Source organism: Pezoporus occidentalis, unplaced genomic scaffold (genome assembly GCF_034315485.1).
Source record: "Pezoporus occidentalis ecotype Australia unplaced genomic scaffold, CSIRO_AGI_Poc_V1 ctg11, whole genome shotgun sequence".
Lineage (NCBI taxonomy): Eukaryota > Metazoa > Chordata > Aves > Psittaciformes > Psittacidae > Pezoporus > Pezoporus occidentalis.
The window spans coordinates 7,195,608-7,221,358 of record NW_026912886.1 but is presented as its reverse complement, the minus strand read 5'-3'; the positions used below and the strand labels follow the sequence as shown (position 1 = coordinate 7,221,358).

The window sequence follows — 25,751 nt, the reverse complement described above, 5'->3', positions numbered from 1 at the left end:
GTGGTTCTGCATATACTTAGTGGACTAAAATCACATTTGTTTCCTTCTGTAGCCTCCTCTTACCTGTATGCTAGATATTAACAAAGCCCTTTCTCTGTGTCTCTGCTCTCCCTAGTACATGGGCTGCATTGAAGTGCTGCAGTCAATGAGGTCCCTGGACTTTGGCACACGAACGCAAGTCACCAGGTAGGTGGTATCAAACTAAAATCCAGCCCAAGAATGAAAAAGCTGAGTGCTAATTTTTGTATGAAGCCAAGGGTGCACGCCAAGCTCTGAGACACTTTGAATAGCAGTTTCATGTTTTGGTTTTGTTTTGTTTTTTTTTTTTTTTGTCCCAAGCGATGATTTGAATTATTTGATCATTACAATAGGCTTTTTGCACTGGAAAAGGAATTGTTTCAGCCACAGACCTTATTTCGCTCTCACTTCTTGTTCTGGATGCAGAGAGCCTCCCCCTGCAGCCTCACCACAGTGCAGGCATCCCCAGCTAGCTGGGTACTGGCAGCAGCCAGTCCATGCACCTGGGCTCAGCGCTGCCCGCACAGCTCACCCAAGGCACAGGGTGGCCAAGGCAGCGAGCCTGGGTGCTCGCAAGCCTCCCAGCCACTCTGCTTCACACCTGATACAGAAAGTGCCATCTGTCCCCCAATCCAGCAAGGTCCTCTAGTGAGTTTTTATCAGATGTTATGACATTGCTTGACCCCATCTGCACCAAGGCCAGTGGAGTCACAAGGAAAACATGTTGAAATACAGCCATTACTGCAGGCCTAACTTTCCAGCCTGCAAATCAGAAAAAGATGAATGTTTCACTCTCAGCTACAGCTGAATATGGTTTAAATATGAGATATTTTGTGGTCTTTAGTGAAGTTTGCAACTTCTGTTGCAGATTGCTGCTGGCTCTAGATTATCAGTATGTGCACTCAGGGGGCTGCTGAAATGTCCTGTCAGGAGCAAAAAAGCCCAGTTTTATTTTTATGTTGATCCTTGTTAAGTCTGTCAGTGAAGGAGTGTGTAAGTTACCAAAATAAGCATCCTCTTTCCATCTTGGAGCGCTGCATGTGGCTGGGACGTACTCACAGTCCAGCAGCCAGGACTAGTGCTCTGTTGGGCAGCCCCAGCAACCACCCAGCACCTCCAAAGGCTTTTTGGAGGGGTGGGTGAGTGCAGAGTATTTTGGCCTGGCTTTAGACATGTTCCCTCCTCCCCTCAGCTATTTTTCTGGCATGGTTCATGCTGAGGATGCCAGGAGTGTGGTTGAGGCTTCCTGCGCCTGCCCAACTCTTCCTTCGTGCTGGTGGATGATTTACAGATGCTCGTTTGCTTCCTCAAGTGTTTGTATCAAAGAAATTGTGGTTAAAGGAAAGGAACATGAAGAGATAAGTGTTACTTTGCTACCTATTGGCTCCCAGACTTACCAGCTAAAAGGAAGAAACAGAAAAAAATTGATTCCTTAAATGCCTGTATACTGCACTTGAAAGCTGCCCGATTTGTTTTGTATTTAAAATCAGTGGTTGTTGACATTTACAATCAGCATAAGCACACACTCACCCAGTTCCTGCATTTGTATATGGAGAAGTGCCTAGATACAAATATCCTTCCCTCAGCCTGGGTGTTTACCGATCAAAAAGAGCCATGTAGTACGCTTACCCAAAGCAATCAGCCTGGAGCATTCAGACAAAGCCACTGTTTTCTTCAACAGCCTCAGCGAGGTGATCTCCTGATTGCAAGACACAGAAGTATGTATTAGATGGTCTGTCTGGACAATAACGAGTATGAATTACTGTGTGACAAGAGCTTGCCACCTTAAATTTGGCCCAAATTAGCAAGGTTTTGTTAACGAGAGCTATGTGAAAACTTAACAATGGAAATATTTCCATCATCTAAAAAATATGCCAGTGCTGACCTTAATGGGCTGTTTTGTGCATGAGAAATTCAAAACTTAAACTGTTTGCAAACTGAATGCTGAAGTGCTGAGCTCATGCATGCAAACTTTAAGGTTTGATCGATTACAAGCTGACTGGAGTGAAGATAACACTGCTTATTCCCCTATTGTTCTCCCAGGGGAGTCAGTTTATAGACGGCATGCACAATGCACCAACCACAGAGTTACTGGAAACGATCCCATTTTAATCATCTGTGTTACTTGTACTGGGGGTAAAAAATATTTTTACTCCAATGGCATTTCACTAAACAAAGAGGCATCTTCTGTTTTAAAGTGATGTAGAAAAGGTCTCTGATTATGTCTGCTCCCTGCCTTGCTCTATGTGTATGTGCATTCTTAGTCTCCTGATCTTTAAAATTAAAGATATTATTTACCTACCCCTTATGAATGTTGGAAAGATCAACAAACTCCTGCTTGCCAAAGTGCCGTGAGTGAGGAGTCAAAAGAGATGAGCACGGAGGATTTATGTTCTGGTTTCTTGCTGGACTTGCATTTCCAGTTGCTTACCAGGCACAGGGGTGGGGAAGGCAGAAAACAGCCTCTCCAGTGCTATGAATGACCATGGGGTGCAGAGATACTGTATGGCCATCAGGCGGAATGACTGCAGCATAGCAAGGGAAGGGCCCAGGCGCTGAAGTGCTTTTCATCCTCAGCCCTCATGGCTGTGAGGTGAGGAGGCTGGCACAGGAGATTTCACTGCAGCAGGTTTCCCTTCCAGCTCTGCCATTGCCTGCCTGTGACCCAACTCACATGCTCTCAGGACATCCCTCCCATTTTGCAGAAACTTGTGATTTCAGATTCCATGTAGATAACAAGAGTAACATCTAGAAATCACAATGAGGGTAACAGGTTCCTCTGCTCGAAAGGCTTTGTTATATTTTTGGAATGGTTTCCCATAAATGTGCTTTACTTGGTGTCCTCAGTACAAAATGTATTTGGGCTTGTTCTGTGATAGGTCCTGTCTTTGCTGGGATGTGCACTTCCCTTGTCCAGCCTTTCAACTCTTTTCCTCTTACACATCTCCCATTTCTGTTAAAACAAGCTTATTATTAGTCACTCTATTTGGGCATTTGTGGGAAAAGGGATTCTGTATCTCAGATGAGGGCATAAACTTGAAAATGGTTGGGCACTGAAGGGCGAAGGGCATCTGAAATGTGCTGCTGGGGTGGGCTGGTGGAAGAAGGCTGACTTTGTTTGGAAGATTAATTTCAACTTTGTTGAGCCACACAATCCCTTTCTGTTAGATAGTGTAGGCAGAGCCCTAGATGCTTAAAAGCAAATCTTCAACAGCATGCTTCCTTGCTTACATCAGCCCATCTCTCTTCTTTTACTCTCATTTGGGGGAACAATGAACAAAGTGGCTCACTGTTACTGCCAGTGCGGCTCTCTCCCGCATGTGCACGCTTGGGGAGGAGTAGGGAGGAGCGTTGGCTGCAGGTTTCACTGCAGAGGTGCAGACCCAGAGTAAACCTGTAAACTGTACGGGTGAGCTGATCTGAACACTTATGGATGCCAAAAATGGGGCTGTCCTTGTCGCTCCCTCCTGCCCCAGAGCTTGCTGAGCCCTTGCCAAGCATCTGCATCCTGGCTGGGTGGCTGCTGTGAACCAGCAGGCAGAGGGAGCAGTGCCCTGCGGGGCTGAGGGGCTGCATCAGGGGTTTTGGCAGAAAGCAAGAATTCCCTGTGCTGTTGGCTCCCACAGCACCCAGCCATGTAGGGGCTGTGACACTGTCCTGCTTCAGTACCTCTTGCCCAGGAAACGGGGAGCTGCTTACAGCTGTGTGCTCAGGAGTCTCCATGTCCCAGTCAAAAAGAGGTGTTCCTGTTTCCCCATCCCACCTCCTGGATCCCATAGAGGTGTCCCCAGGGAACTGTGCCAGCCTGGATCCTCACTGAACTGGTGCCCAGCAGAATAGCCCTTGGGAAACTCCCCCTGCAATGGATGGGCATCTGCTGGGGCCAGGAGTGGGACCTCTGGCTCTGCAGTAGGTCTGCTGCTGGTGACAGCCCAGGGACCAACGTGCTTCAGAGGAATATTCTTCAGGATGGTGAAGAGAACCCTTCCATTCACTACGGAAAGTGAAAACTGTGTCAATGAAACAATGGCCAGTTTATGTAATTGTGTGGGCACTGCAGGACTGACTGACAGGGCCTCTACTTCAAATGGCAGAAGATGCCTGAGGAGTTGAGGAGCAGGGTTTCCTTTGCCTTAAACTACAAGAACTATTTAAATTCCTCACAGCTCTCCCGATTCATTGTGTGGCTCCCAGGGTCGGAAAGAGCTGCTGCAGAGTCTGCAAGTGGAGCTATCTCATTCAGGGCGATTTAAAAGGAAAACAAATAAAAATCCCAAGTTTTTTGTTTTGGGGTGAATGACGAGGAGAAAAGAAAGAAAAAGCAGCAACATGACTGGAATAACTGCTACTGCCTCAGATTCGGAAGATATCAAAGGGACAAGCAAATGCCAGAACCCATAAGGTTGCCCATTCATCCAGGAGCAAGGTGATTAACTATGTCAGCCTCGCACAGGTATATGCCATGATGCAGATCTAAAAGCAGAGACTTGCCTGAGCAACTGTTTGAAAGTGAATGCTGTAAGAATGAATTAATAGAGGTTTTCCAGCAAGAAGGCACAGATTCTATATAAATCCTATTCCAATTTGTTGTAGACGTATCCAGAGTTTTTTTTCTTCCTCATGTACCAGTTTCTGCTTCAGGTCTGCCTGCCCCGTGGAAATGACTGAAGGTCAGGAGTGTAGCAGCAAACTGCTTGCTTTTCACACCTTTAAGGTTAGATCACCTGGAAGACCAGGCAGAGGTACGCTGCAAGAAATGTCTGTGAGAAGGTGATTTCCCCTGCCAAAAAGAAACTATTAAGTAGAAACAATTTGCCTGCTTCTTGGTTTCTGTTAGGAGGCCAAGTGCTTCAGAGCGTGGTGAAGTGGGCAGTCACTGGCTTGTACAAGAATGGGCTCCGATGCTGGCAACTTTGCCTGCAATTGCTTATTCTACATGGGCTGCCTGAAGTGTGTGAGAATTCATTTGACACCAAAACGGATGACTTCCCTGGTTTTCCAATTTATCTGTATCTGGTTTTCTTTCTAGGTAGAGCTAGACTTATAGGCTCCAAGTAGCCTTAATGTCTTGGCTCTGATTTTAATTTCCTTTAATATTGAATGAGAAGATGAGCTCTCATTTTCCAAGCTGATTGTTGGAATCTGAGAGATCATCCTGCAGGATGCCTTTCCCTTATTTCTTTCTTTTTTTATTTTTTTTTTTTTTTAATTTTGGCCTTTCTGCTGGTAACAGCTAAATGAAATGGGAGCTAAACAATAAGGATATCAAGAATTCACTTCAAAACTGTGTTTTCAGCTGTGTAGGAGAAATTGTTTAAAAGGCTGTGTTTCTGACCCACCTTGTGGAGGTCACCATAAGACTCCTCCTCTTCCCTGCTTTTTCACTCAGAACATTTTAATGAAATTTGTATTGTTTTACCATGGGTGAGGTCTCCATTCATTTGATAGTCTCCAGGTTGACTTTCTCAGGATGTTCTCTGGAAGGAAGACTTGATGTAGCATCACTGTTTTCAGTGCTTTAAGCACACAGCCCATCAGCATAGCAATATCCGTAGGGTGCTGAGCAGGAGGCAGCAGCGATGCTGTGGTTCACTGGCGCTGTGCTGGCTTTACCTGCTGTCTGATCTGCTCCCTGGGCACGATGCAGGGTCCTGGGCAGACCATGCTCCTCGCTGGGACACCTTTGTTTCATTGGACATACCTGCCTGGAGCATCCTGCCACTGTGCAGTCTCCTGATATTTTTCAGCCCTTCTGAACCAAACCTCCTCAGGAAATGAAGCTCAGTGGCATGTTCCTCCCATGCACTGATCTGAAAATAGACAAACTTTCCTAACTAGCTTGTTTCTTTATTAGCTGTTTGGATAATAATCCATTAGCTTAAACAAATTAATCCCCTTCCCCTTAAGAACAAAACAAAATCCCAGCCCTTGAAAGCCCAAGTCCTAATTCAGCCATGAGAGAACGGCTGAGGCTATGGCCTCAAAATAGAATCACCCAGTAAGGGAACCAAAGCCTGAGAGGGTGACTAGGTGATGGTGGTGCAGCAGAGGGAGAGATCCCACGGAGCTGTGGCTCAGAAAGGGATGTCCAGGCAAGGTAAAGGAAATGTGCTAAGCACATCCCAGCCTGTAAGCACCATTTTTCCATTGACTTCAAAACAATAAGTGTCAAGGAAAGCCTGTGATTGCCAGGAAAAGGTGTTTTTGCAGCAGTTGTGCTAACCTCGATCAGAGCAGTTGAGTGCTCCACTGTATGTCCAGACCAGTCATCTGCATGAGAATGTATCTGAATTTTCTTTGTTCAAGCATGGAAAATAGGTGCAGTGGGCCACTATAGTGTACTGTGTGATTTAGCTGTCTTTGATATAGACCAATAAACACTGAGCGCTTTATGCCTTACCTTTCCGCTTCCCTAACTGAGAGGCGCCTTTAGAGAATAGTGGGTGGCTGGCAAGGACATCTGGTTTGGAAAATACCTGCCAGAGATGGAAAGATATGAACTGAGACGGCAGATGTGAAGAACTGCAGAAGCTCAATTACACTGCCTTTTTTCCCCCCACTTTTTTTCCTCTTTAGGAAAGAGGAACCCCAAGCACCAGAAAGGCAATCAGGACACCCAACTGAGCACACTCAGCACACCCCTGCTGCTCTAAATAAGAAGGATTAAGGGAGGGAGGGGATCCTCCCTGCTAAGCAAGAGACCTATCAACTGTACTGAGAAAAAGGATTTGAAGGCATTAGGTTGTTAAGAGTTTCTTGTGCTTAGTTGATGGTTTTTTTAAAGAACAAATTGCCACTAGGTGAAACTGATGTGTTTTATGAAGAAAAAGAATCAACCCAAACCAGGCTGCTGAATCACTGTGTCTTGTTAAATAGGTTGTTTTTTCTTTAACAGTGGGAGGAAAGAGAAAGAAAAACAGCTGTGAAAGACCTTCCAGAAGATTAAAGTGTTTATTAAGTGGGACGATAACAATAAATTGCAGAGTTGCTGGCCCTGTTACAGATGATGCATGTGAAATGATCCCAGAGTTTGTGCTGTGTTTTTCTATTTGCAGGGAAGCAATAAGCCGGCTGTGTGAAGCTGTGTCAGGTACAAATGGAGCTATAAAAAAGCGGAAGGTAAACACTGTTTTAACTGAACAATTAATTTTTTGTATCTGCTTTTGATAAGTTGGATACCTGATTCCCTAACAGGCTTCAGTCCATGCTGGATATAGTGCACATTGATCCATCTGGACCCAGTATAACATGAAAGCATTTGCAGCAGGGTGTTCAGCCTGCTTGGTTTGGGGCTGAGGACACGTCCTACCCTATTTTCTTCAGGACTGATGCTTTGGCCACAGTTCCTGCTCCTACCAGCCTATGCAGCGCTCAGTGCTTTACGGGTTTTATGTTCTGTCTGGTAAAATGTCTGAGGGTTTGTTTAGCAAAAGGGAGCTCATTCACTGGAGGATTTCCTGATTGCTATTTATACACATAAAAAATTAAACACAACTGAAATGGCAGCGTTTAATGGGCAGATCACTTGTTAAGTAACTGGGATGTAATGAGGGCCAACGTCAGTGGCTGCTGTTGGGTTGTGTCCAGTGAAACTTATTGATCCCCTTCTGTAACTGTGGGGCCCGGGAGGAATGAACTTGCTGAAAAATGAATACATGAGAGATTTTCTTGATTTCCTCAGAAACGCTTTATGCCTAGGAAATGAAGCAGAGTTCAGCAGGACAATTGCACATTCTGATTTACCGAGACAGCTATAACATTTGGCTTACTGGGATTTTGTTTAAAAACTTTTTTCCCCATTATTGACATAAACCCATGCTTACAAGTATTGTATTTAAAGCTGATATTTGTTAGAAAATCTGTTTGCATTTGATCAAGCTGTTATCCTTGCTCCACTGAATTTCTCAATAAGATATAGTAAAAACCACTTGATTTTACATGTTTCTGCCCCTGACAGACTCGGCTGACAGCCTCTTTCTTTTTTTCTTTGTTCATAGCCTCCAGTGAAGTTTCTATCTTCTGTACTTGGCAAAAGTAACCTTCAGTTTTCTGGTGTGAATATAAAGCTGACCATTTCAACAAGCAGCCTCACTTTGATTAATGTTGACACTCAGCAGGTAGGATACATATAAATCAGTGTTCTTTTCTCCATGCTCCTGTGTTCTCCTCTTTTCATAGCATCTGAAGAAAAGGCTGGGTGCTTTGAAGGGAAAGCATTATCCTTTAATTGTCTTGTGCTAGTAAAGCTGAATTACGTGATGCCTCTGAATTTAAAAATGAGAGCACTGTGGAGGAATTGGACATGCAGCACATGCCCTTTCTGTTTATGATGGTGTCTTCCATAGGGAGGGATCTTTAAGCACTTGGCAAGCTGTTTCTCTGCCTGTATGGTGCCTAATAAAAAAGCGCTAGTCCTGACAAGTTTCTGAAAAGTCCTAGAGAAAAGAATTTTGATACAAATAGTGAGTCAGAGCTTGGCTTTGGTGTCATTCAAGGCTGTTTTACAGCTGGGTAATATATGTGCATAGGCAGTTATACTATGTGAAGTCTCTGGGCTCCATAGAGATGTGTTCCTGAGAGCCTGGATCTGCCCTGGAACTGGGGTGTGTTCCCTTCTTGGCAGATGAGCTGAGGAGCTTTGTACGGCCCACCTAATTCTGCTGTTGGCTTCAGCTTCCAGCACATTCTTGCCCTGGGCCAGCAGGGTTTCGGTCCAGGTTGGAGCAGGGGACCATCAGGGAGGTAGTTTTGGCTCGCTGGCTCTAAGGAATCACTGCACTGAGCTGATGCCATGCTGAAATGGTAGTGGGGGTTTGCCTGCAGCACAGAGATGCCTTGGACCCCTGTGCTAAGAAGGGTAAGTTTATTGCACCAGGTTTCCCTTCCTTTCAGGTACAGCAGCAAAGGACTTCCCCACAGCAGTTGAAACTGGGGTAGGCAGCTAAAGTATGGACCTTTTAACCTGTTCTTGCTTGTAACAGAGCTCAAAGCTGGACAGATGTCCTTCCAAACACACTGATGTGTCCAGTCACCACACACACGGACATGCAAGACACTGTCTTGAAATTCTTTCTACGTCTTTCATTAAGAGACCTTTGCAAATGGAAAATCCTGTTTATTCTATTCTTGTGCTGGCACCACATTTAATTGTGTTGACATCTGCATAATCTATTGCACTTGATTTTATACTAAAGAACAGTTTGTCTCCAGAGATGAAATAGTGTTTGAAACCAAGAAAAGTTGATGCCTGCATTGGCTAGTGAAATTTCAATCAGGTAACAGTTTGGTGCTAATGTTGAGAGAGAATATGATCAGAGTATCTGTGGGGTCTGGCTGTAAAAACACCACCATTACACTGAAGTACCAAGCATTTAAATAAAATTGTTGGTAATTTTTAATTAATATCTGAAGACTTTGTAAATGCATGCAGTGTCTCCAGTTATTTCCTTTTCAAGGTCTCATTGAGCTTTGTACAGACCAGAAGTTGGTTGAATTAAATCTAAAAACCCTTTAAGGAAGATTACTCAGGGATCTAGATATTACTAAGCATGAATGGGCAGTCTCAAAAATATTCCTATTTTTATCTCCTTCCTTCACAAATGATATGTGCATGTATTAATGGATTGGGTTGTCATAAACGTAATTGCCTGCTCTATTAAGATATATGCTCTGCTGTTTGCTAAGTGTGTGGCACATAAGCATGTTTAACTAGTTTGTCATGCTTTTCAGATTATTGCCAACCATCACATGCAGTCCATCTCATTTGCTTCTGGAGGTGACCCAGTAAGTATTGATTAAAAAGATATACTTCCGCAGGTATAATGAAATTATTATGAGACTGAAAGTACCTGCAGATACTTTGCTTCATCACTTCCTACTCGCAAGCACTAACAGAGTACACCACTCTGCTGGATCATGACCAGTAATACAAGAAAACTGAGGAAATGAGACTGGAAAGGAGACACGGAATAGAGACTTAGTGGATCTTTGATAGATTCATAGTTAATTTTCCTGTTGCCAGTCAGCGAGCCTCTGTTCATTCAAAAGCCTCAGACTTGGGAATCTAGAAATAAGAACACATAAATATAGGAAATGCATCAGTTTGGTGGTCCCTATAATCCACTACATATCACAAAAGCAGTCAGCACTGGTACCTCTAAATTTTTAGATGAATTTTGAGTCAAACATCTCCTGTGAGACAGATGGGACATAACCTCCTTCCTCCTGCAGATGTGTTTTTCTCCTACTCATGAAGTCACTAATGTTTTCAAGCAAGAGGTTTTCTATTCTCTTCCAAACTTTTTATTGCAATGATTGTAAGCAGGGAATTTGTCATCCATAAACATGCCCTATTCCCTCTTCAAATCTAAGCAAGCTCAGCCCTGCCAGCATTCTGTGTTTCACACTCCATGTGGTATGAGAACATTATTTCTTTAATCAGTTTTGAATTTTCTGCCCTTCAGTTTTGCTAAATGTCTCCCTGTTCTCACATTATGGAACAGGGAGAAGAGAAGGCTCTGGGTCATGCTCTTGGTAACACTGGGGCAGAAGCCAGACCCAGCTTTGGTTGGAAAATGAGATTTGCCCCTTTGAATTTAGGAGCAGGCAAGGGAAAATAGCTGGGAACTGGCCCTGTGTGGCTGATGGATCTCTAGAGGGCCACGTGGGTGATGTAAGGAGCCCAGCTGCTCTGCTCTGCTCAGAATGATGCTGCTGAAGCTGCCTGAGAACTGGAGCTCTCTGGAGCTGTGCTGGGAAGTGTGGGGAGGGAGCACATGTGCAGGCTCTGTGCTGTCAGTCCTGTACCCAGAAAGGAGGAACAGCACAGGCCTGGTGCTGAAGTGCTACATCCTTAAAGATTGCTTTTAAAGCTTGAGGCATTTTGGAAGTCTAAGAAGTTCAAATTTCACCCTTAGATGCCTGTGCTGTCCTAATACACCACAGTGTATTACAGTCCTTGGGCTTTGCAGATCCTTCCTGATGTGGATTTCCAGGTAGCTCCAAGTGCTGGCACACTGTTGTGGTGGGCATCACAGTGCTTCATTTCCAAATTTCAGTTCTCTTGATAGTTAAACGATTTAAATATGTCCTTAAGATGACTTGTTTTTGAGGTATGTACCCTGTCCTAGATTCTGGCTGTCTGGTTTGTCTTTATGTAACATTTCCAGCTTGGAAAATTCAAGGATGTGTTTTCAGACCTCTGCTCAGCAGGTTGGATGACTAATTCTCAGGGCTTGTTTACCTTTTTTAGTAGTTTTTATATTGTTATCCTGCATTGGCTCTCTTTAGTGATTCTGTCAGATCTCAAAGGCTATGCACGGCTGGGTTTCATCAGTGCTTAATGGCAGGACAACCGAGAGATGAGCTTGCACACAGATGTGCTGCAGGACATGGACTTGGTGGTGCAGTGTGTGATACTTTTCTTACTGGGAGAATATATAATAAAACGGAGGTCTGGCTCAGCAGTGGTAACTATAAGTCTAGTGGCACTTCATGTAAGGGGCAATTTTGGTGGCTTGTTCAGGTAATTTTCCTAAGATTCTCTTTACATTTAAAATGGGAGACCATTTCCACAGGGCATGTCTCTCCACCTGCCCCTGTGTTCAGGGTCTAAGCGCAGTTCAGTGTTGCTCTGCACTGTTAAGAAGTACCAGTATTCTGCCCAAGAATAAAGCCTATTCTGGCGTTATTTTAAAGCCTAGTCATCCATGCATGTACATAAACATTACAAAGATACAAAAATAGCATATACTGCTCCAGTTACTTTAGTTTCTAGTACCTCTCTAGATCTAATTAATTTTGAAATTGCATCCTATAATATTTATAAACTTTAAGAAAAACCTGAAAGGAAAAGAAGGGAAATTGAGTTCATTAAACACATAAGAACTATTTAGTTTTAATGATGTTAACTTTGGAGATTTTAAAAGAATTATTTGGGACAAGTTCTGCTGGCCCTAAGACCTGCCTCTCGTGTCATTCATTGTGAATTATTAAATGATTGTTCTTGTGCATATTGCAAATGGGGGCCTTGTTTCCTGCCAGCTGATTGCATCTTCCCTCAAGAGAGCCATGCCTTTAAGCTGTGAATTGCATTTTCCTCATCCCACCTTAAATATCCAAAATAACAAAATGCATCCTTAATAATTAAAAACATGTTATTCATTACCTCACCATTTTTACTATAACACTGAGTTATCAAGCAACTCCTTGCTATTGCAGTAATTTTTCTATTCCAGTTCCCTTTTTAGTTTGACAGGAAAAATGAGGATTATTTCAATGTTGGCTGGAAAGAGAATGTGAAACAGATAACTGATTATACTGAGGTTGTCTGATCTCAGCAGCAGCCTTGAGATCCAGAGTAATTTAACCTGATTGTAGCCAGTCTAAAATCAGTCAGCAGGAATTGAGGTCAGGTACCTATTGTATTCTGCAGTATTTTAAAGAGCATCTTTTCTCTAAGATGCCTTGAAAACTCAATCTTCATTCTAAAAATCAGGAATATTCTAACTTGTCCTTTGCAGTGTTTTAACACTGTTTTATCTTCCACTGATATTGATAAGGACTAAAAGCTGTGACTGGCAGCCCTAATGCATTACACAGGAGAAGCTTGGAGCTCTATGGGAGCAGCGGAAGAGAGCAGCATTGCCTGCTGATGAGGCACCAGTTGTGTTTCTACTCCTTTTGCAGAGTTTGGAATTGAATGCAGAGTTTATTGAAGACCCAAAGAATGCCAGATGGTCTAATGCATTTATTTAAAGGAAAAGATTCCAGGTCAATTACTGTGTCCATAGCTACTGGTGTGTCACTGATCTTTCCCTTAGCCCACTTTGCTAGTACCTCCAGTTGTTTAGCCTGGAAGAAGCACGCTTTTTAAAGCTAAAAGTATATCTCTTTATGCTCAGTTGCTTTGCTGTGCTTGTAGGGTTGTTCATAATGATAATTTTAAAGACATTTGTTGTCTTCTTCCCTAAAGGATACAACAGACTACGTTGCATATGTAGCAAAAGATCCTGTTAATCAGAGAGGTATGGAGACGATTTTCAGATTGTTATACATGTTTATATGATGGCTTTACCTGTACCAAGGAACTGTTTGAGTTTTAAAATAAGAAAACTACTGAACAGTTCAATGTTCTGTACAATTTCTGACTTCCCTGCATGGATATGGGTGATGGTATGCAGGCTGTGGCTTTAAATGCCATATTCTTTGTGCAACTAAGTGCGAATCCGCATGTCAGCTATACTAGCTGCTGACCCCATGCAGGGGTAGGAACTCTCCCAAACTGGCTTTGCCTGGCAAGGAAGGGCAGAGCCTGGCAAGTTGCTCTGGGGCAACTCCAGTTGTGTGAAGGGTAGCAAATGAGCCTCCTCATCTAACCCAGACTTCTGGGTACATTGCTGGAAGGCAGAGTGGGGTTATACACTCAGCTATATTGGAGCTTCTCCCCTCCGGAGGCTAACCCTGGGGATAAAATACCTTTCCTTCACTCGTTATTTGCCTACAGTACAAGAAAAACTGGCCTTTGGCTGCTTTCATGCCAAACAGTTCTCAGAACATCACTGCCAATGGCTATGAAGTTAGTAGTGGCACTTCACAGGATATCTCACTCTGAGGTGCTGTGGATGGCTCAGAAGATCAGGATGTTTTCTGGAGAAGCTGGTCCTTACAGTCTGCTCTGCCTCCTCTCTGTACCTCCATCACTGCCGTTTTGAAACACTTGGGGCACTCTGCGAGGTCACCAGTATTGAATACTGCTGGTATTGATGCTGGGAGGTATAGAACTCATGTACTGCAGGCAGGGCTGGCAGCTGGCCCAGCACCACCTCAAAGTGCTATCTCATGGTGGCTCAGCAGAGGGGAGAGCCCACCTGGGCACAGGGCACTTGCTACTGGAGTGAGTTTCCTGAGGTGGTGTGTGAGAACAAGGACTGATGGAAGGAGCATGGTCTTGTCCTGAGGGAGACCTGCCCCAGGCTGCCAGAGCCACCCATACTTGTGTTTTCCTGCTGTTTCACATGAAAACTGCACACTGGCAGGGCTGCTTCTCTCCCTTGCTTCTGCTTACTGTCAGGCAGGGAGAGAAAAGGAGATACAGGAGCACTCCATGCAGGAAGCATAAATGGAGAATTTCCTTTATTGAAATATAAGTAGATACTATGATAAAAGAATGCTTAGAGCAATTTCCTTATCAAAAATCTCAGTCTGTATAATGTCCTAAAGCTATCTAGTTGTGCAATTTCATGCCCAGCTCTTCTGTTGTAAGCAAAATAGCGTATGTCTCTGGTATAAAGTGTATTTACTTAATTAATGTGTCTCATTGCAGCGTGCCATATACTGGAATGTCCCAATGGAACGGCGCAGGAGGTGATAAACACCATAGGGCAGGCTTTTGAGCTCCGGTTCAGACAGTACCTGAAGAACCCCTCTAGTCTAGTTGCATCTAATGAAAGGTCAGCACATTCTCAGTCACTTAACTGGGGGTTTCATTCTCTTTAGTACTTTTCAGGAAAACAGTATACTCCAAAGACTGATCCATAAGTAAGATGCTTTAGATATGCTTTCTGGGCATATGTTAATTGTAATATGTGCTGTGTGTACACAGTATAATAGACTAAAGTTAGCTTATTCCAGTAAACTCCACTGCTGTCTGTGACATCTGTAGAGGTGCACAACAGAATTTAGCTCTAATGTACCTTAGCTAAAACAGCCCTCTCTTAAGTCATGCAAGTAAGCTGAACAAATGTTCAAACTACTCTTCCCAAGTAAGTTCAGCGCAAACACACACAGAACTCAGTCCTGATCCATGCCAAGTTTAAACATGGTGTATTTCTGGAAAGTGTGTGGTGGTGGAAAAAAGCCATTGTAATTCACCTTTCTGCTATTCTGCTCATGTCCTGGCAGCGGCCTCTGATTCCACCAGGTGTGACTTACATCAGCCTCGTGTACACAGCCACTGCTTAGCATTTCAATGTATGAAGCCCTGTCCTCTGCACATCACTCAAAATATGGTGCCTAGATTAATTTCAGGAGTACAGTTCCCCATCTCACTTACCCTTTTTCTGTTGCACTGGGGATGCAGGTCTTGCTCTAATTTATAGCTCTCCTCACACATTAGACATGCCTATTTTTCTCTGTCTTGTCTTTACTGTAACACCAAATTTGATTGCTTGCCACCTCCCACAAGCAGGTAAAGCCATAATACTGCTTAACCGCATCCTGAGCACCGGGAGTCACTGTGCAGGCGGTGTCCCTGGTACAGTGCCTAACGCAAGACAGCAGAACTGGTTTTATTGCATAACAGCAGCCCCAGCTCCAGTTTATATTTATTTCATTCTACAAGAGTGGTTCTTGCCATTCCACTGCTAATACCGGTCTGTGTTCCTTGGGGACAATAACCAGAGGAAAAGCCTTTCCTATGAAACTGTGCTAGGTTATGCCACAAGTACATCAGAGTGAGGAGAAATGGAACAGGCTAATTAGATTCCCTCCTTGAGCCTGACCTGCAGCCAGCCTTGGAGAACGGTCTTCAGGCACAGAAGCTGAATATTGCTGTGTGAATGAGTCACTCCCTTCCAAACTACTATGAATCACATAATCAAATACTTGCACTGCATATCACATAATCAACTACTTGAACTTTATCTCTTTCCTGCTTGAGGCCTTTTATCCAATTATATTCTGAATTAAGATTTGAGATGAGTTTTTTATTTCGGGACCGGAGACAGTACAGGAAGCATCTAGTTGTTTTGCAGTGTATCAGCTGTACATTTAAACTATCATCATTCTGGTTTAGCTCAAGAAAAACATTGGGTGCTCTCCTTCATGTTTTCTTCCAGCTGAAACAGAACAGTTATATCGATTATAGTTATTAAAATCAGGGTACATTTAGGAAAACTACTTTTTTTTTCTGGTAGCAATATTTGATTTTTTTAAACGGTTTCAGGCTTTTCTAACTAAATGCTATGAGGTTTTCATTTTCTCTTGTAAGTGTTGCCTTCCTCCCCTTTCCCCCTCATTCTCTGGATTTATACAGTTGAGAAAAGAAGCCAGAGGAATTAGTTTTATGGTCTACGTTTTTGATACCTTAATGAACGATGTGTTGGCACTCTTCTCTTAAAGTTTCAGTAGATGGCTCTTACATTTTCAAGTCAAAGAAAAGGGATTTGGACTGCCTGTTGCTGAGAAAATGAGTGTACCTCCCTGCACCCCAAACTCTAGTGACTGTGCTGGAGTAGGTCCAGAGAAGGGCAACAGAGCTGGTGAAAGGCCTGGAGCACAAATCTGATAAGGAATGGCTGAGGGAACTGGGCATGTTTAGTGTGGAGAAGAGAAAGCTCAGGGGGGACCTTACCATTCTCTACAACTGCCTGAAAGGAGGATGGAGAGAGGAGGTGGCTGGCCTCTTCTCCCAAGTAACAAGTGATAGAACAAGAGGAAATGGCCTCAAGCTGCACCAGGGGAGGTTTAGATTGGATATTAGGAAAAATTTCTTCACCAAGAGGGTGCTTAGGCACTGGAACAGGCTGTCCAGGGCAGTGGTGGAGTCACTGTCCCTGGAAGCATTCAAAAACTGCGTAGACAAGGCCCTTAGTGACATGGTTTAGTGGTGGACTTGCCAGTCCTGGGGTAAAGGTTGGACTTGATGATCAAGGTCTTTTCCAACCTGGTTGATTTTATGATTCCATTTTTAATTCAGGAAGGAGTAAGTGGAAAAATAAAGCTCTGAAAGTTCAGGCCCAAAGCCCTTTACAGCCTCCATATGGCTAATCTGTGTGTTGTGCGACGTGCAAACACTGAGGATGTTTTCCTACACTAGAAAGCAGTTGATCACATCAGTCACCTTCCTCCTCCCATCCCCCCATATTTTTTCAGTGAGGCAGCAAATGCTAATGGATCAGCTGGGAATTCACAGGAGAGGGAAGATCATGAATATTACAACGAAATTCCAGGGAAAGAGCCTCCCACCGGTGGAGTATTAGACATGCGAATGAAAGTGCAAACGGACCAAAGGGCTAACTGTTTTACAGCGTGCAAAAAGCAGTATTGCTTGGTAAGTACATCATCTTCTGGGATAACTGTTCACTGCCTGTTACAGGAATGAATAATAAAGTGTTACTGTGGTATGGCATTAACATCAGAACCAGGTCCTGATTATCCTGGGAAAAGGTTTTTTAGGCTAGATTTAATGATGCTTAGTACATAACTGAATCCCAAAGCACTTTCTGAATATTAACTCGTTTGTCCTTAGAGTACTTTTAGGAGACCAAGTAATATTCCCTTGTTCTCTTGTTAGCTGTGAGAAGAAAATAGATACAGATTAAAATGGCATGTCTGAGAGAACATCTGCAATATCTGGGGCCTCCTGGCTCCTAATTCTGAGATCTGCTAAATATTTCACCCTGTCCATTACGCTCTACAACCTACACATACAGCATTAACTGCTAGCAACATATATACAACATTAATTACCCTTGGAGTATTTCAAGAGGCTCTGTTAAATCAGCCACAGCAGCAAAAGATGCATGTATCTGTGGCTTTTTACTGGAACAGCGAGGAATAAAACCCAAGAAATCGCACTGACTGTACAGACTTCAAAGCCTGCTGTGTGAGTTCTTGGGAACACTGCTAAGGGAAGGAGGCACTGCTGCTTTGCTCTAGAGGGAGTGCACTCAGATGTACCTGCTGGAATCCCATTGGTGCTGTCTAAAAATCTGCTGCTCCCAAGTGTTATCTGTGTCTGGCAACAACTGCTCCTGGGTTCTTCCTGTGCTACTGTTCCATCCACTTACTGCTTTGTTGACTTCAACCATATACCACATCTTGGCTGTGGGCCTGGTGGTCTCCAACTCCCCAGCCATCCCCAGACATCTAAAAAGATGTTTGATGAGACCCTGAGTTTGCATGTGAAGCTTGCCAGAGTCATTGCAAGCGGTTACCCTGCAAATATCCTTTTTTCACAGGGTGTTACTTTTTTGTTTTTCCTCTCACTTCTGATGATTGTTTAATGCTGCACAAATAACTTGGTGACCATTTCACTTTCAAATCATGATGCTTGTACTTATTTCTCCTTGGTTTTATTGCAAGAAACATTTATAAGAAAATCTGAACTGTATTACCTAGGAGTTATATTGTATATACTAAATCTTAGGTATAAAATTAGGCAGTTAACCTCTGTAAGGTTGGAGTATGTCCAGACATGATGCCCTGTAGAAAGAAGTGTATCAGCATGAAATATTATTTGAGGAGATAGGAATTTTTTGTGAAGATACATTTAGTTGCCTGTATCCCCATTAACAGGTACATGGATGTTTTAAGTTATCTGAGGTTTCTAAGGGATTACTTTATGTGTCTGTTTTCACAATTTTCCTACAGACATGCAGCCCAACATTCATCAATATATATGAAAACTGTCCAGAAGAAAACAAAACTGTGGGTATGTACTCTCTTTTCGTTCTCGTGCATATGCAAAATTAACCAAGGCAGATTGCCTGCAAGAGCTACCCCTTGGCTTTTGATACAATGAAGAAAAGTGTTCTACTTAGTGGACCATTTCTAGTTCCTTAGATGAAGGATAGACAAAAAAGCCTTACAGCTTCTCTAAAGGCCTCTAATCCATCTTCATGTCTGCTGGCAGACTTACTTGGTTTACTTGTCATGATACTGTACAGTAGCTCTTTGTTTTTTATTCTTTCATACTCTTTGGTGGTTTATTCCCTTTCATATGCTTTGTAAAAGAAAGATACTTCATTCTTTATCACCCTCTGAAAATACTCCTTCCCCCTACAAATGTTTGATGATACCCATATTATCAACGTTGGGTGGTTGTTCTAACGGAGCCCATGCCCTTTGTTCCAGTGTCCCTGGCTTCCCAGTGTGACTGGGCCTTTCCGCTGCCTTGGGCAGCTTTGTGCCTGAGATCAATTTGCCTTTAGCAGTATCTGCTCTCTGGGACTCCAGCAGATCATCTGCCTGCATCTTTTTCTGGACTTCCTTTGCTACAGCTGATGCCCTGAGCACATTTCCTCAGCTCATCTCTTTCACTGCATAATGAGGTCCTTTTTGAATTCCCACCTGCACTGCTCTTAAAGTGATCCATTACACTCTCTGCAGGGGATAGTTCAGTTTCTTGTGTTATTTCTGATTTAAGAAAAGAAGAATCAAATGGATTCTGCAAAGAGAGGGTGAATAAATAAAAGAATGAATGAATAGAACTATGAATAAAACATTTGCTAGAGCAAAACTATGTGTGCTATTTGGCTAGCTGTACTGCTATTATTTTCATACCCTGCAGGGGATATTCTGTTAGCCTGTTCCTGGGCTTGGATCCTAACCTGACAGATGTGGCTTTGGCTCTCTAGACGGAGCCACAAAGCACCAACCTCCTCCATCTTCTCTGCTCCACCAGAATTAACAAGAGAGAGAATTGTTCAGCTTCCCAGAAGCTTTTTTTGTGGTGCAGAGGGGAAGGAAAGGGTTTTACAACAAACAACATATATGGCTTGTGTCTCTATAAAGTCATATGTGTTAATTTCTTTTCAGTCAGCGAGGGCTTTACTGCTGACATTGATTGAAGCAGAACTGAATCTTTTGAAATGTTTTTGAAAACTTCTTTCTAACTCATTTTGGGTAGTGTACCTTGTGCCTTCTAGCCATATGGAAAAACTAGTTCATCTGCCAATTTTTCTTTTCCTTCTGAATGATTTTAGTGGATATATAAGAAAAACAACATTCCTATTTCAGCTTTTACAGTTATTTTAAATTGAGTTTAAGAAAAAAAAGGAAATCTGTGCATACTGTATGCTAATTGCAGGTAACTGTGTTGAAAGATCACAGAAGACAAAAAAAGAGGCAACATTATTGAAGCCTGCCTACAAAACAGATCTTTTTGATGATCCATGTTACATCAACACTCAGACCCTGCAGTCTGCAGTCTGTACAGCCCGCGGTACAGCAACAAAACAGACCCATGGGAGCCCACTGCGTCAGGCCAGTAGGTCCCATTGCAATACCTATCTTTCCTAAGCTTTGAAAAGAGGGAGTCTTGTTATCTGTGTCTTCTGTAGTTGACCCATGATAATAGTGTTGCACACATAATAGTAAGCAAGTCTTTAGGATAATATGAAAGCTTGTGACTGCACCATACTTCAGGGAAGAGGGTTCTGTACGCTCAAGATCTTAACTACTTTAAGGTGGAAGTGGCTTCAGATGCCTTTGCTTCACAGGCAGTAGTACACAGTCAAAGTGGGATCATTATGACCATCTTTTCTCAGTTCTTGGATAAGTGACCTTTGAATCTCATCCAGTAATTTCTAAGTCAAACTGTTTGATCGGTAGTATTAAATGTATGTCAAATTAAGTCTTGATTTACAGACTCAAAGTGGTGGATATCCGTTAAATGACTATATAGTTGCTACTGATGGTCCTCATTATTGAAAATACTTAATTTATTAGCTTTGTCTTTTATAGTTTCCTATTGAGTGTTCTGTCATATTTGGCTCCACACAAGAAAGTGGGCAAAGGACTGAACAGAACTGCACGAAAGGAAATCCGTGACCATTGAGACATTTCCAGCCCGGGGCTGTATTATGCTCTAAAAAGAACTGGTGATATCCTGAGTAGTCTTAGGTTGCACAATTCCATTGAAGAAGTGGTATCCTCTTATTTTCCTGCCTGTGAATCATTTGCAGTCTGACTGGCTATATCCCAAACCACCCGGTTTTGTTAGTACATTCAGTAATTGTTCGTTTTTTCACAGCAGATGCATCATACTGTAATCCTTCCCTTCTGGCTACATTGGCTATGTTGACTTACATTCCTGCACATAGCTGGAGCCAGTCAAAATGACTCTCCCATTGATCCATGACAATCTCTTCGGAGCTTGTTAAGGAAGAAAGAAAGAGCTGGATTTTTTAAAAAAAAAACCCCAACAAACCAAACAGTGGCTAAACCCCAGCAAAAATCTTGTTTTCACAGGGAAGATTTGACTTTTTAATACAACCAAAGAAATACAAACCCAAAACAGTAGAGCATCAGACAAATTCCTGTTTCCAATCCCTGTTGCCTAGCGACCCAAAGCTTTCCCATCTAAGGTATGGGACAAGATGGTGTGATAATTTTACCTAATGCACTGGAGGCTTGTGAGCATTCATATGTGCATAACGTTACAGTCTGTAAGGCTGGTTTGAGCACAGCTTCAAGACTGTTGAATATTTTAAAAGCTAATAAAAAATACTGTCTTTCATCCTTTTAGAGTGAAGTTCTAGGTGAAGTGTCCAATACATTCCCTTTCATTTAATTTTAGAGTTACCGGAAGCTGTTCAGCAGAGTGCCACAAGCAACACAGCTGGTCTCTGTGTTCTGCCACAAATAAAGCAGCAGCTAAAGAATGAAGACTGTTACCATGGCAAATTAAACAGGAAAGCAGCAGAGAGCCTCTTAGTCAATGATGGGGATTTTCTGGTGCGAGAGAGTACAACGTCACCTGGTCAGTATGTCCTCAGTGGACTTCAGGGAGGGCAAGCAAAGCATCTGCTCTTGGTGGATCCTGAGGGCAAGGTATGAACATCTCATATGCTGAAATGTCAGGGCTGCTCAGATATTTCAGTCAAAATGAATGCATGGGTTCATTCTAGGAAGTGGAACTGATTGGATTTCATCCAGGTTAATTTAAATTTAGCCAGAGATTTCAGTAGGTTTGAAAGTTAAATTCAAGAACTTACAAGCACCAAAGTACCATGGAAATAGAGGTGAGGTATTTAAATGTTGTTAATCCAGGTGCTGATAATTAGTGTATACACTTAATACATCTTTTGAGTTGTTTTTATATTGCTAGAAAAATAACCCTAACATTAAATAATGAATTTGATCAGTAACACGCTTCTGGATACAGAAAAGGTGGAGCTGGTCACTTCAATTCTACTGGCTTCTGCTCAGGGCTAGAAAAGCACTCTTGAGTGACGTTTCTCAGTGGAGAGAGTAAATCAGAAAATTAATCCTCAGTGGGATTTAGGGAAAAAATATCTCTCTTTGGGGTGGGGAGTTTATTTCATTCCCCTTAGCAGAATCAGCCCAATTCTACATTCAGTGTCTTTAACTTGGCCCTTTGTTTTTCATGTCAGCTAATGGCAGGTCAAAAGATAAGTCTAAATCGCTGTCTAAAGACTAATGCTCCCGCTCCAGTGAGTTCAGTGGCTTTAATGCCTTTTGACTGTAATGTGCTAGGTTCATGTCCAACCAGTTATAAGCACAATCTAACCATAAATATATTCTTTTGCTTTCATTAGGTGAGAACCAAAGACCATATATTTGATAGTGTGAGTCATCTTATTCAGTATCACATGGAAAATAACTTGCCAATCATCTCTTCTGGAAGTGAAGTGAGCTTGAAGCAGCCTGTAAGGAAAGAGAGTAATGTGGGACACATGCAGTATCACAAATAATCCCTTGGATCTCACAAATCCCAAGACAATTCATGTTTGAAAACTACCGAGAACTTTCTATTATGAAGACAATTCAAAACAGTAGAGACTGTACTTTCTGCTGCTGTTCCAGACGACAGTGTGTGTGTATGTATGAATATATGTATATGTGTATATCTATGTAGATCTGTAGAGATCAACAGGCATAGTTATATAGATATATATAATCTTAATGAAATTACACCTTCAGAGTGGGAGCTTCATTTGTGAGAAGGTATTTTAGACATGCACAAATGTCACTTTCAAGGTCATACTGAATCAGTAACTATTTAAAAGCACAATTAAACCTCTACATGCAAATGCTCACTTGAACGAACTGCTGGAACATTAGTACGTGCCTTTTAGCATAGGATTATTGGAAACCAATGTTATTTATACTGAATTAGTTTTTGGTGGTTAAACAAACATGTCTACACTGTTAACTATTTGCCAAAACAAGTACATTTTGAATATTACTAAAATGTCATCTGCTTTCGATAGACACTAACAATTTCATTTTGCTTGTAACAGCACTTTACTAGCAAGTAATGTTTGAAATAAGTAGCATTCCCAATACAGAAAGGTTGTCTGGTTTCTTAATCATTTTTTATCACTGTCTGACTACTCGAAGATTTGAGATTATGCAACATTTACAAAGTTGAAATTAATATATGTAATATAATTTTGGAATAGAACTTGTTAAAGGACAAGCATGCTAGATCCTAATATTTTTGTCTTGCATATGATTTTACTATTACTACCAATTAATACTGGAGACATCTCTTTTTAAACGTAGCCTAAATATATTTTCATTGATTACATAGTTGTTTACAAACTAGAGAAGCGGAACAAAACTAATGATACATTTTGAAAGAAAACTATTTAAAAGATGTTTGAACTTTGCATGTGCCCTTATCCAATGTTCTTTCCAAAACAAGATGATACAGTTTTCCCTTTCTTCACGTAGAGTCCATTTGTTCCTAAATATGGTAAAAAGTCTTTTAAAGGAAACCTATGAATTGTTTTGCCACAATAAATAGATATGAACAATCCTGTATTCAGAGTGTACAGTGATTTCCTGGGCCTCCTGCTGAAGAAACAGTGATTAAATAAGTAATCGAAGAAAGGCAGGGGGTATTTGGGGAATGAACTGGACATCCAGGTGATGGCCTGAGAAGGTTGTCCCTTTAAGATAAACAATGTCTTCTGTCATGAGCAGGAACATTCTCTCTGTCTCCCAGCCCACTGTCTCACTTCCACAAGGCAGACAATGATTGTGGAGTTCAGTAATTGCTGGAAGACTTGGCTATAAAAGACTAATTCTGTTCTTTTGCCTGTGTTCATGTTAAATGGGACACTATAGTAAGAGCTCTTCCCTCTAGAAAACAAGAGTGGTCATATACACGTAAAATTATTGAAGACAAAAGCTTCCTTGAAGGGGGAAATACAATGTTAAATGCCACACTTAGAGCTGACTTAAAAAACACCTTTTTTCTCATCCTAAGTTAATAGGCATAGAATATATTTCATTCCTTTACAATGACATAATTAAAATACTAAATTTTGCATATATTGAAGCAGTGAGAAGCTTTAAAACATTAGTAGTTAATTTCCCTGCTAATAGTCTAGCATTATTGATACCTCAGTCCTTCAGACTATAAAGTCAAGCTTATGCCAGTTCTATCCTATGCAAGCTTTTCACCTGTGAAGGAGGCCCCAGCAAGAGTTTGTGCTTGAGCTTTGTGCCACTGTGAGGATAGCTGGCAAGAAACTACAACTGGAATATTAAACCCCTGCATAGTATCCTTTCTATTCTCACGTCTTGCCAAACTTCATAATGTGCTTGACATGACTTTATGAAGCAAAAATAGCTACTTCTGTGGCATGTCAGGGGGAGAGAAAGACCTGCGTAGGGTGGTTTTGACTTTTGCATCACACCTGAGGTTTATGACAGGTCGTAGAAGGAAAATGTGCAGAACTTCATCTCTATTTTTAGTACAGATCAAAGTTACTTGTGACTAGAATAATAATGCTTGGAGTTGTGATAGTATGAGATCAAAGCTGCATGACTTTGCCAGTCAAGATGCTGACTTAGGGACTTATTTCACTTCACCAGTTTTCATTTTACAAACGCATAAAATCATCCTGAGCCAGTGTGTGATGTTTGGATCGCAGTATGATGCAGTCTGTATCTCCCTCTTTGAATATCACTGGCTTAAAAAGAAGTAAGACCAGAAACTTCATTTTGTTGCTGCTGCAGCTTTTGGATGTGTCTGAAGCAAAACTGTGAAGGAAAAAGGGAAGAAAATTGGGAGATAATTGGGTGCTAGTGCAGTAAACAAGTGTCTCAAAATCTCTTGATGAGAAAGCAAAGAACCCAACTAATTAGATACAATTCAAATACAATATATACATGCATTGCAGACAATGGACATTTTCCTAGAATAAATGACATTCATATTTCTGGAGCAGGAACTAGGAACTCAGTTTTTGGTTTCTGACATGTGCTTTCACTTAGTTATTAATGCTGCTTTTATCCTCTGTGGACCAGCTATCTCATATGAAGTACACTATCACCTCCTGTGTGAAAGTCTTAGAAGTAACTATGCTAAAAAGAAAGTTACCTGAATTTTGGAAAGATTTTCAAAATACTGTTCTTGAGAAAGTGAATATGAATTGTAAGGCACATGTAGATTGTTTGTTTGTTTAATGGTTTCATGCTATGAAAATGCTGCAGAGAACTGGTAATCTCTGTTCTAATGGTTACTAGAAACCCCTGGGAAGAATAGCTATTGCTGCCTATAATGGCATATTTCAAGGATAGCATGGTCATTCTTTTTCAGAGCTCTGATACGTGGATTATCAGCTCCTATAAATTTCACTAAATCACATTAGCACACATATTTATTTGCTTCCATCAATAAGAATGCTGTAACAAGTGACCCAAAAGCCTCTCCCCTACGGCAGCTTCCATTTTCTGCTCCAACATCAAGCAGGCAGCATTATTATTGCTGAGGGTAAGTGTCACCAGATGGAGCTATTACATATCTGCCTCATCTCGGAACAAACACCCATTGTTCAAAAAACCTCTTTCTTCTTTTTTTTTGAATGCTTGCTACAGGCAAATCTGTGGAAGAGGTTAGTTTACTCAGAAGCACTTTTTGAAAACAGATTAAAGTAAGCTGGTGGTGTTGAAGGCCCGGTTGGACAGGGCCTTGAGCAACCCGGTCTCGTGGAGGGTGTCCCCAGGGCAGGGGGTTGGAACTGGATGAGCTT

The 25,751-nt window shown here is 42.0% G+C and overlaps 1 protein-coding gene across 3 annotated transcripts in view; it reads left to right on the top strand.

Annotated features, from left to right (window-relative positions):
- The window catches only part of SHC4 (SHC adaptor protein 4), a 31,434-nt gene extending 7,902 nt beyond the window's left edge, over nt 1-23,532 (top strand). For 2 of the 3 annotated variants that reach the window (XM_062628938.1, XM_062628931.1), the window contains 11 exons: nt 116-186; nt 7,074-7,137; nt 8,016-8,135; nt 9,748-9,801; nt 12,992-13,043; nt 14,342-14,468; nt 16,891-17,068; nt 18,391-18,451; nt 19,829-20,008; nt 21,320-21,573; nt 22,302-23,532. In XM_062628938.1, the coding sequence (XP_062484922.1) occupies nt 116-186; nt 7,074-7,137; nt 8,016-8,135; nt 9,748-9,801; nt 12,992-13,043; nt 14,342-14,468; nt 16,891-17,068; nt 18,391-18,451; nt 19,829-20,008; nt 21,320-21,573; nt 22,302-22,457 (1,317 nt within the window). In that variant the 3' untranslated portion in view covers nt 22,458-23,532. The remainder of the gene's footprint in view (nt 1-115; nt 187-7,073; nt 7,138-8,015; nt 8,136-9,747; nt 9,802-12,991; nt 13,044-14,341; nt 14,469-16,890; nt 17,069-18,390; nt 18,452-19,828; nt 20,009-21,319; nt 21,574-22,301) is intronic. The other variant, XM_062628948.1, reaches the window with a different exon arrangement.
- Nucleotides 23,533-25,751: the final 2,219 nt, after the last annotated feature.